This window comes from Arachis hypogaea, chromosome 14 (genome assembly GCF_003086295.3).
Source record: "Arachis hypogaea cultivar Tifrunner chromosome 14, arahy.Tifrunner.gnm2.J5K5, whole genome shotgun sequence".
Classification (NCBI taxonomy): domain Eukaryota; kingdom Viridiplantae; phylum Streptophyta; class Magnoliopsida; order Fabales; family Fabaceae; genus Arachis; species Arachis hypogaea.
The window spans coordinates 114,503,029-114,515,709 of record NC_092049.1 but is presented as its reverse complement, the minus strand read 5'-3'; the positions used below and the strand labels follow the sequence as shown (position 1 = coordinate 114,515,709).

Sequence of the window (12,681 nt, the reverse complement as noted above, 5' to 3'; positions counted from 1 at the left end):
TGAAACTATATCAAGCCAAGAAATAAAACCTAAATCTAAGAGAGATTAACCTAATTCTACCCTAATTCTAAAGAGAAGAGAGAGCTTCTCTCTCTAGAATATAACCTAAAATATGTTTCTATTTTAAATCTAATTGCTCTCCCCTTGTCCTCTCTTGAATTTGTCCCTAAATACTTTAGAAATGAGTTAGATTTGGGCTTTGGAAGGCTGGAAATCGCGACTCACGTGTTGCAATTAATGAAGTCACGTGCATCATGTCACGTGTACGCACAAGGTCACGCGTACGCGTGACTTGACGAAATCTCTACTCACGCGTACGCACAAGGCATGCGTACGCGTGGCCATGAGTTACTCCAAAATCTTCATTTCTTCATGAATTCTCCACTTTGCATGCTTTTTCTTCATTTCTTCAATCCAATCTTTGTCTTCTAAGCCTGAAATCACTTAACAAACACATCAAGGCATCAAATGGAATTAAAGTAAATCAAATTTAGCAAATTAAGATTCTAAAAAGTATGTTTTTACTCTTAAGCACAATTTAGAGAGAATTTACAAAACCATGCTATTTCATTGAATAAATGTAGGAAAAGTTGATAAAATCTACCAAATTCAATATAAAATAAACCATAAAATTGTGGTTTATCAGCACCCTCCACCTCATTCTCAATTAACCACTTTTCCTCTAAACACGCTTTTTTTCAACTTCTTTCATTCTCCTTTCCGCCATTGTTTCTCTTATTGCCAACATAAGTCTTGATAATATTGTCTTTTATTCTAGCTAGCTGCTTCAGTTTCATTTTCTTATTTTTGCATTTTCAAAAGTAGCCACATATTCCTCAGTTTCATTTTCTAGGAATATTTAGCGAATCAGCACCTAAATTAGTGTTAGCAGTCTCCACTTTTGCATCTTTATCTTCTTGCACGTTAGAACTATTTGCATTAATTACTTGGGGGTTGGTTGCTGTTTCTTGTCCTCTATACTTAGGCTTGAAAAGCTCTTTAGAAGCCACATTAGAGCTAGTTCTTCCTTGGTTGTGCAGAAGAATGACAATCAACTCTAGGTGTTCTTGCATCATCATATTTCTGCCTTTCAACTCTCTTTTCAATCTGATCTGCCTTGACCCAGTCCCCTATGCCCTCCTGTTTAATATGATTTTTAGATGAGTCTTTCAAGAATAATTAACAATTTCTTGTCTCATGTCCAAGGGAGGCACAGTAAGTGCAAAAACACACCAATACGTTCATACCTCAAACTCATCTCCAGAAATTGTTGATTCGGCCCTATCAAATTTATGCTGTCTCTTAGTTTATTACCCTCCAATTCCACCTTAGCTTTGATAATCCGAGATTCTTTGTCTTTGACCTCGAAAAAATCAATGTCAGAGATGGGGCCTAATTTACTCCCTAATTTACGTCTAACTTCCAGGATTTTGAATTGTTCTAGTAAATCCCATAATTGAACCCAAATAAGGAGTGTATAGATCATTCTTTCTCCTGAGTCCTTGCCCTCCTCCAAATGCTTAACGTGTAGGATGTAATTCTTAAAGAGTCATGGAGAGCCTCTTTCAATCTCGGCATATCTGTTTCTTTTTAAAAAAAAAAATTGAAATTGATTATTACCTTTGCTCACCACTATGAAACCTTCAAGTCTACCCCAAATATCATGCATTGCACTTTTCATTGTTCCAGTAGAAAATGATCTTTATGTAAAAATTCTTTTTAAAAGACTCTTTGTACAGGCTTGTACTCCTTCCAAGATATCTTCTTTATCAAGGATAATAATCTCTTCCTCCTTGCTCTCCTTCTCATGTCTAGGACGCTCAGGATCAGATTATATCTAAGATCAACCATCCTATTTGTTAATAAGAATTCTAATAATAATGGCCGTGTTTAGATTTATTTGTGATGTGTTATATGAAAACCCTAAAGGGCACTGTGAAGGCAATTATTATCATTTGGTATTTATCTTTTTTACAAACTAATCAAACTATCAGACTATTATAAAATTCTTTTATACTTTTTCTTATTTGAATTAAAATGCAGTTATTATACATAATTACACCTATATATATATATATATATATATATATGAATTTGTCTTAAAAATTGAAAAAAAAATAATATTTTTATGTATTATATATAATTTTAAAATAAATTTTATTTTTAATAAAAATTTTGAGAAAAACATTATATTATATAATAATATATTTAACAAAATAATTAATTAATAAATTTTAAATATAATAATTTAATTATTTGTCAAATAATATAAAATAAATTTTATTTTTTATATATTTTTATTTTGTAGTTTAAAATATTATTTTAATATTATAAAAAATTTTTTATATAATAATTAATCTTAATAGATAAAAATACTTATATTTTTTGTATTTATCTATTTTATATTTTTTGGAACAAAAAATTTCCACCTTTATATAATGAAATATGGGATAATCTTTTTAATATATATAATCTATTAATTTTTTTATATATTAAATAATTATAATAATATAATATGATTGAAATCAGATAACATATTAAATTTGTTACATTAAAACTAAAAAATTATATATTTTTTCTTGAATTTAACAAAAAAGATTTTTAATAAATTATATATGATGAAAAATATTTTGTGAAAGATATTTATATACGAATTTCTTATATATATATATATATCTGCTGGTCAAGTTAGAGAATAAAAAATTTAACTAGAAAAATAAAAAAATATTTAAAAATAATAAAAAATAAAAAATGATTTTATTAAAAATATATAATTATAAATATTATATATATGAAATTATAAATGTTAAATTTAAAAAATAATTTTAAATTATTATATACTTAATATTACCACAAAATAAATATGAATAAAAAAAATTAGAGAAGAGAGCCATGAGGTAGTATATATATTAAAGAGTCTAAAAATAAAAAAATATATACCAATTCTATAGCAATCACTATTACATATACACATATAATACATATACGTAATTGATACATATTTTTTATTTAAGTTTTCTAAAAAACAAAAAATATATTTTCATGTATTACATATAATATTTTAAATAAACTATATTTTGATAAATATTTGATAAAAAAATTATATTATATAATAATATTTTTAAGAAAAGTAGTTGGTTAATAAATATTAAATATAATAATCTAATTATTTATTAAGTAATATAAAATAAAATTTAATTATTTTATATTTTTATGTTATAGTTTAAAATATTATTTGAATATATTTTTTTTAATATTATAGAATTTTTTTGCATAATAATTAATTTTAATAAATAAAAAATATTTATATTTTTTGTATTTAAATATTTTATATTTTTAATTACGTAAGTTTGATTAGTTTAAGTCTTAGTAATATAAGTTAATATATAATGTGATAGGCATATATTTAGAATTATATTTTTTTTAAATTAAAAAAATGAAAAAATTAATATTTTTACGTATTATATATAATATTTTAAATAAATTATATTTTTAAATATTTCGATGAAAAATTATATTATATAATAATATCTTTAACAAAAGCAATTATTTAATAAATTTTGAATATAATAATCTAATTATTTGTCAAATAATATAAAATAGATTTTTATGTTACAGTTTAAAATATCATTTTAATATAATTTTTTAATGTTAGAAAAAAATTTTACATAATAATTAATTTTAATGAATAAAAAATACTCATATATTTTGTATTTATATATTTTATATTTAATTATTTAAAAATAAAAGATTTTGTTGTCATTAGTATTGTGTATTAAAGTATTGTCATTTAAAGTATTATTTATGTAATAAGATATTCTGTATTTATTAGAGTCCATCAATGCTCTTTTTTTATATTAGCCTTTTATTTCATCTAATAAAATCTAGGTTTAATTATTCTGTTGGTCCTTATTGTTTCACCAAATTTTTAATTAGGTCCCTATACTTTTTTCCCTTTCAATTGAGTCTCTATACTGTTTTTAATTTTGTAATTACGTCCTTTTCATGTTAAAAATGTTAAAATTAACATAATATTTTTACCAAAATATATACGGTCAAAGATTTAATTAAGTTTTTAATTATAAATACATTCGATTTGCGAAAAAATATTTAGTTAACTCTAATATTTTTTACACTGGGAAGGACTTAATTACAAAATTAAAGTAGTGTAGAGACTCAATTGAAAGGAAAAAAAGTATAAAGAACTAACTAAAAATTTAATAAAATTATAAGAATCAATAGAGTAATTAAACTTAAAATCTAATGATCTATATAAATATGGCACATTCAATAAATACATAATTATTATACTCATTTTAGAGATACCTAGTGTATATGATTATAAATATTCTAATTCTTTTATTGATTATTACAAGACTTTTGACATCTTTTATTTATTACTTCCTTGAAAATATACGGGTTAAGGTTTATCTTAATGTAGTCACTATTTTGGTTTTATAATAATATTTTTTAATTATATGTGAAATTTAGGAACTTTTTTTTTTTAATATTGTATTACTAGAGGTGAAATCCTTCATCATGAATCAAACTATGTGTTGAACACAACTATGGCCATTTACAAAACGTCAATGACGTTTTGTGTTTCTTCAATTAAAATAATATTTTTCTAACAAAACGTCAGTAACATTTTGTGTTTTAATAATTAAAATAATATTTTTTATTACAAAACGTCAGTGACGTTTTGTTCTTTGATGATTAAAAAAAAAATTTTATTGCAAAACGTCAGTGACGTTTTGTGCTACTACCACAACCCTGTAGAACACTAAAATCATCAAATATTTTTGTATTTCACATTAAAATTATTCATATATAAAAATTTTAACCGAAATTTAGTATGTTTTTTTATATAAAGATCATAAATTTAATCTTTTGATAAGGAGTGTTAGGAGTCAACTGTTTTTGTGATATGTAGTTATCAATTAGTCATCATTAATATTTTTAATGATGTGAGATTATATTTAATAATGTGAAATTACTTATTTTTTTTTATTGATTAAGTATCAGTCAAATTTTAATAAAAGTGCTGCCCCCAAAATTTTCTCTCTTTTAATTTGTGAAGTTTAACTTTTTTAAAATTTTTAAAATATAAAACCGGCCATTCAATTTATGAATTTACACAAATTTAACTCTTTGATTTATGAACTTATACAGTACTTTCATACTAAATTAAAACTCACACCTTTTTCATCATAACAAAAAATAATACAACAATAATTTCCAAATTAAAAAAATTATAGCCTCACTATTTGTCCGTCTTCCGTCAGAAATATTTTACTATATAATAAGTTTTGATTGTTTTTTATTGGTCTCAGTAGCACATCTAACTATCAATACTGAGCAGTTGTTTTTCTCATTCTATATCCTCTAATATCTTCAGATTATGGTATATACACTACAAGAAAATAGAGTTATTTTAACATTTTATTTTTTAACATTATAATTAAATGTCAAAATTAATATATATTTTTGACATATATTATAAATGTCAAATTTTCTATGTTTTCTTGATGAATAATTTGACCGTAGAAAATTACTCATCAATTTTGACACTTATTTGTTTTCAATTTACTCCACTATTTTTCTTCTTCTTTGACTCTGTTAATTTTGACATCACACTACTCTCAGTTTAGAATTATACTACTCATTTTTTATCTTCAAAATCTCAAGTTATTCTTTAGTTTCAAGATCTCATCTCATTCTTTGTTAAAATTTTTTGTTGAGAATATTTTATAGTCAATAAGTGTCAAAATAAATAGTATTTTTGACAATTAATAAGTATCACAGAAAATTTGTTCTCAAAATTTTCTAACAAATTATTTTTGACAGTCAATATTTATCAAAATAAGATTTAAATTTTTTTCACAATCACTTATATGTTAAAAATACTATTTTTGACAAAACTTTTATTAACATATTTTCATAGTTAAAATAGCGTCAAAATTTATTTTTTTGACAAATTTTAATTTTCTTTTACACATTATAACCCTCAAAAATAATCTATATTGTTGTAGTGATATAATCTTGCGTAATAAAATAGAAACAACAAATCAGTGCTATAAGAATACATATTAATATTTTTCATAAATAAAAAATAATACTCACAGGTAGTCATTTCAATAACTATTGTTAAATTTTTACCTCTTCTCACCTATATTTGATGAATCTAAATTTAATGGTTTTAAAATTGAATGTTTGCTGCATATATATAAATATCAAGACTATATTATTTAGTATGTGAAAAAATAAAATGTATAAAAAAAATAATATCACATAAAATTAACATATTTTACTAACATAAATCAAATAACTTTTAACTAATAATAATATCTATTTAAATTAATACCTTATTTGATTGTGTTGGATGCGTATAACAACTCTTATATTCTAGTTCAAAAATTTTTATCTTTCTTTAATTGTTTAATCTGTTAATTACTCAATAATTATTTAATAAATTATGCGGTGAATTAGTAATATTATTGGATTTATCAATTATATTATAGAGTTATGTTACGTATACACCAAAATCAGCTATTAAAGTCAGTTATCAGTATATGAAATACAAATACACATTGAAAATAAATTAAACTACACATGTGTTTATACACAAATACATTAGTAGATGATTTTAGTGACTGATTTTAATATACAAATAACATTTTTATATATTATAATAAGACTTTAAAACACCTACCATTTATATAGTCCAACAACAACTTAGTTTATAAAATCATTTAACACTAATATTACTTAATAGATAATCTAAAAAATACATATTTTAATTACAAATTGAAATGTTAAAAATAACAAAAATTGTAACATAATAGAGTTTGTTTTTTGTATAGCTGTCAAGTTGGTTAGTTTGTTAGACATAATTATAGCACTATTAGTTAGTAATTTATTTTCCCTTTTGCTATATATATTGTAAATGGTACTCAGTAGCTGCTGTGTGGTTCTTTTAATCAATTATTCTCTCTTTTCACTTCTTATCAATTCTTCTTCCATTATTTTGAATTTCAATGACCTTCTTCTTTTCTTATAATTATCATTTTTGTAATTCACTTGAATTTTAAGCTTGGTATCATTTTACATGGTATCAGAGCGAGATAATTTAGCTAATCCGAATGCAAGCCCTTCATCAAATTCCGCTGCAGATTTTGAGAATTTCACCGCTTTCATGCGTCAATTCTCTCAATTCCAGGCACATCTTGGCAGATTTAGTTCCTCTTCTGCAATTTCTGATCCGATTAGCCCTTATTTTCTTCATCCATGAGAAAGTCCTGGTTTGGCTCTAATTCCGCTTAAGTTGACACCTCAAAATTATTATCAGTGGTCGCACGATATGTGGAGAGCACTCAGATCGAAGAACAAGGTGAAATTCCTCGATGGATCCATTCTAAAACCAGGTGAAGGTGATCCTAATTTTGAAGCATGGGATAGGTGTAACAATTTTCTCCTCTCCTGGATCAACCTCTCTCTCAGCCCTGAAATCGCTAAGAGCGTGATGTGGATTAGCTCAGCTCCAGACTTGTGGAATGATTTAAAACGTCGTTACTCACAGGGAGATGTCTTTCGAGTTGGTGCGTTAAAAGAAGAATTTTATGCACTCAAACAAGGTGATCTTACTGTTACCTCTTACTTTGCTATGTTGAAAGCTATTTGGGAAGAATTAGAAAATTTACGTGCTATTCCTAGTTGTGTTGCTTGTGTTAATGGATGTTCATGTGGATTACGAATTGTTCAAGACTATGCTTCTGAGGAATATGTTGTCAAATTCTTAAAAGGATTGAATGAGCAATATTCAAATGTTAAATCACAAATCATGTTAATGAAGCCGTTACCTGAAATCAACACAGTACTATCTATGTTAACCCAACAAGAGCAAGAATTGAATTGTGACCCGTCAAATAGCAACATAATGACTAACTCTTTAGAGGTGCAAACCTCAACTGGAGGCGGTTCATTTTCTGGAGACGGTTCAATTTGTGGTGGTTCATTTTCTGGAAGAGGCAGAGGCCGTGGACGAAATTCAGGCAGAGGAGGAAATCAAAAATTTTATAGTCGATGCTACACTTCAAAGTTTTGTAGCTACTATAATCGAATTGGTCATTTAGCAGAGACATGCTATAAGAAAAATGGCTTTCCTACTCACCAAAAGCAGCGAGTGGCCAATCAACTTAGCACTGACGAGATAGTTGAGAATTCTAGTGCTGAGATTACTGATTCTAACCAGGATAAAAGGAGCGATGATACAGTACTTGTGTTGACTCCAGATCAGAAGGAAACCTTACTGGTACTCCTTCAACAACCACGCATGCCAACTTCAAATAGTGTAAACCACATTACTTCTTCGGCCACCCTTACTCAACCAAAAGGTAGGCATTGCTTGAGTGTATCATCAAATTTTACTAAAACTTCTTGGATACTTGACAGTGGAGCTACTGATCATGCATCCTATATTCAAGAGTCTTTCAAAACTTTTCATTATATGAGACCAGTTTTAGTAAATCTACCTGATGGTTCTACCACTACAACAAACATTTGTGGCACTGTGCAACTCTCTAAACATTTGATTCTTACCAATGTTTTATTCATACCTCACTTTAAATATAATTTGATTTCAGTGTCTAAACTCACAAAGTCATTACATTGTGAATTAAAATTTACTGATTCTTTTTGTGAGATATAGGTACTCCCATCATTGAAGATGATTGGGCAAGCTAAAGTCATTGGTGATCTTTATGTGATGGATGCTCAACCTTGGAAACTAACTACACCAGAAATTAACACACATTCTGTAAATGTCACAGTGCAGCAAGATTTAGGAACTCTATGGCATGCTAGACTAGGTCATTTACCATCCAAAAGAATGTCAATCATGAAAAATACATTTCCATTTATTGAATGCATTTCATCATCTCATGTTTGTGATTCTTGCCACTTAGCTAGACAAAAGAAATTGTCTTTTCCCATTAGTAATACACAATCAGAAAATATTTTTGATTTGTTACATATAGATATTTGGGGACCACTCTCACTTTTATCTACTGCTGGCCATAAATATTTTCTTACAATTGTAGAAGATAAAACGAGGTTTACTTGGATTTATTGCATGAGACTAAAATCCGAAACTAGAGTGTTAGTAGAAAATTTTGTTCAAATGGTGCAAACACAATTTCATAAAGTTGTGAAACAAATTAGAACAGATAATGGGATGGAATTTAAAATGAACTCCTTCTATAACTCAAAAGGAATATTACATCAAACATCTTGTGTTGAAACTCCTCAACAAAATGGAATTGTTGAGAGGAAGCATCAACATATACTGAATATTGCAAGAGCACTTTTGTTTCATTCTAATGTGCCAAAATGTTTTTGGCACTATGCTATGCAACATTCAGTACATTTAATAAATAGACTACCAAGCACCTTCTTGAATCATCAAACGCCTTATGAGGCACTTTTCAAGAATAAACCAGATTTGACTCATCTCAAGGTGTTTGGTTGTCTTGTTTTTGCTACTACTTTGAGTACTAATAGAAGAAAATTAGATCCTAGAGCTAGAAAATGTGTTTTTCTTGGTTATCAATCAGGAACAAAAGGGTCCATTTTGTTTGATTTAAAATCCAAAGAAATTTTTATATCAAGAAACACTGAATTTTATGAACACTATTTTCCATTCAAACAAATACCAAGCACTGATTTTTCTATAGATCAGCCTTCAATTGAATCATCCAATTTTGACCCTTTTGCATTCTTTTATAATAACTCTGCACATACTTCTTCATATGAGCATACTCATGGCATAATTGCACCTCACACCATACACACTACACCTGATTCATCTGCCACTTCTACATCACCCATGGCATCTCTTCATGACATAACAGATTCTGCATCACCCGCCACCTTAGAATCAGCATCTGCATTGGCACCATTGGAACATTCATCCATTCATATTGAGTCACAATCTGCTGCACCAGTTTTGAGAAGGTCTGAACGAGAAAGAAAAACACCCTCTTATCTTAAAGATTTTCATTGTTTTCATATTTCATCACATAGAGATCCAATCAATGCGGCCCAATTACCTTCAACATGTAAGTATCCCCTTTCTCACCATTTGTCATATTCATTGTTCACTCCCAAGCACCAGGCCTTCACTTTTGCTCTCATAAATAACTCGGACCCCAAACACTATTCTGAGGCTGTTATGCATGATTGTTGGAGGAAGGCTATTGAGGCAGAACTCACTGCTCTTGAGCAAAATAAAACCTGAATCATCACTTCTCTTCCTCCTAGAAAGAATGCAGTTGGTTGTAAGTGGATTTTTCGCACAAAATTCAACCCAGATGGCACTATCGAGAGGCATAAGGCACGTCTTGTTGCCCAAGGTTTCACTCAAATTCCTGGAGTTGATTACATTGACACCTTTAGTCCCATTGTGAAAATGAGCACTGTGCGTGTTCTTCTTACCGTTGCAGCAGCAAAGAATTGGCATCTTCATCAACTTGATGTGAATACAGCTTTTCTCCATGGAGACCTACATGAGGACGTTTATATGAAACTTCCAAAGGGGTTGCAGTGTTCCGATCCAAACTTAGTCTGCAAGTTGACAAAATCTTTGTACGGTTTGAAACAAGCTAGTCGCCAATGGAACATCAAGTTGTCTGCTGTACTTGCTGATCTGGGGTTTACTCCATCTGAAAATGATCACTCGCTTTTTACCAAATTCACAGGTACAACTTTTACAGCTATTCTTGTTTATGTTGATGATCTTGTGTTAGCTGGAGATCATTTAAGTGAAATTCAAGCTGTCAAAATATTTTTGGATGATAAGTTCAAAATTAAAGACCTTGGCCTTCTTAAGTTCTTTATTGGGATGGAGGTAGCACGAAGCAATGCTGGTATTGCACTGTATCAAAGAATATGCATTGGATTTGATCACAGACTGCGGTTTGCTTGGTGCAAAACCAGCATCTACTCCTATGGAGTTCACTACTTCTCTGTCTAAGGTTTCAGGCTCCCCTCTTCCTGATGCAACCATCTATCGTAGATTGGTGGGCAGACTTCTGTACCTTACTAACACAAGACCAGATCTCAGCTATTCTGTTGGATGCCTATCTCAGTTCATGGATTCACCAACTTATGCCCACTTGAAGGCTGCCTATAGGATCATCCGGTATCTAAAACAATCACCAGCAACTGGCTTATTTTTCTCTGTCAACAATTCTTTCACACTATCTGGTTACACTGATTCTGATTGGGGGGCTTGTAAAGACACCCGAAAATCCATCAGTGGTTATTGTTTCTTCCTTGACCAAACTCTTATTTCTTGGAAGAGTAAGAAGCAGGCTACAGTTTCAAGGTCGTCCTCAAAAGCAGAATATCGCGCCCTTGCTAATGGCACTTGTGAACTCGTTTGATTACTCAAACTACTAAAGGAATTCAACATTCTTCCTCCTCTTCCGGTTGATATCTTCTGTGATAATAAATCTGCTATCTATATTGCTTCAAATCCTGTCTTTCATGAAAGAACCAAGCATGTTGAGGTTGATTGTCATGTGGCTCGAAACAAGTTCAAAGAAGGGGTTTCTAATCTTAGGCACATTGTCTCCAGTGAACAACCGGCTGATCTATTCACTAAATCCCTTCCTCCAGGACCATTCTCTCATTTGCTTTCCAAGCTGGGATTACTTGATTTGCAAGAAAGCTGGGATTACTTGATTTGCAAGCTTGTGGGGGATGTAACATAATAGAGTTTATTTTTTGTATAGCTGTCAAGTTGGTTAGTTTGTTAGACATAATTATAGCACTATTAGTTAGTAATTTATTTTCCCTTTTGCTATATATATTGTAATTGGTACTCAGTAATGCTGTGTGGTTCTTTTAATCAATTATTCTCTCTTTTCACTTCTTATCAATTCTTCTTCCATTACTTTGAATTTCAATGACATGAGAGTACATCACCAACCTTCTTCTTTTCTTATAATTATCATTTTTGTAATTCACTTGAATTTTAAGCTTGGTATTATTTTACAAAAATTAAAAAAATAATTTAATTATTGTGGCCTCTAACTAATTCTAATTAAAAAATTTTCTGTACTCCAATAATATTTAACAAACTGTGATTCTCTTCTGACTTGTACACTTCTTTAGATTAAAGGAAGTTCATACCAACTAGAGTTCTAGATAGCTAAAACATCTTATCATAAAAAATAATAATACTACTTAAGGATAATTTCTCCAAAAATATTGTTGATATTTAAAAGCCATGCATGTAAGCAATCTTATACAAACTTGTAAAATATTATTACTCCTACATTGATTTTCCATAACATTGAATCTATCATTCATTATAAAAATCTAAAAATTTAAAAATACTTGTATAATAAACTAATTTGTTAAAGTTAAAATTTAAAAGTTTAGAGTAATTAAATAAAATAAAAAATATTAATTTTGTCTTTTCTCTCATTATTTTCTCTTGCACTTTTGTTACACGATTCACAATTGTACTCATATTATATCATAATTTTTTATTTATTATTTTATTAGTTATTCAACTATATACATTCTTATTAAACTCAATTATCTAAAACTAAATTTTTTTAATTTTTTATTGTTATTAAAAATCTAAAATTATGTAAAGGATATATAAAATCATGT

General features: G+C 28.3%; 1 protein-coding gene across 1 annotated transcript; it reads left to right on the top strand.

Moving 5' to 3' along the window:
- Positions 1-7,108: 7,108 nt before the first annotated feature.
- Positions 7,109-11,441, top strand: LOC140178680 (uncharacterized). Its single transcript, XM_072215899.1, has 6 exons — positions 7,109-7,219; positions 7,349-8,311; positions 8,708-8,867; positions 9,732-10,115; positions 10,368-10,922; positions 10,966-11,441. The coding sequence occupies exons 1-6, from the start codon at positions 7,109-7,111 to the stop codon at positions 11,439-11,441; spliced, it is 2,649 nt and encodes an 882-aa protein (XP_072072000.1).
- The last annotated feature ends 1,240 nt before the right edge of the window (positions 11,442-12,681 follow it).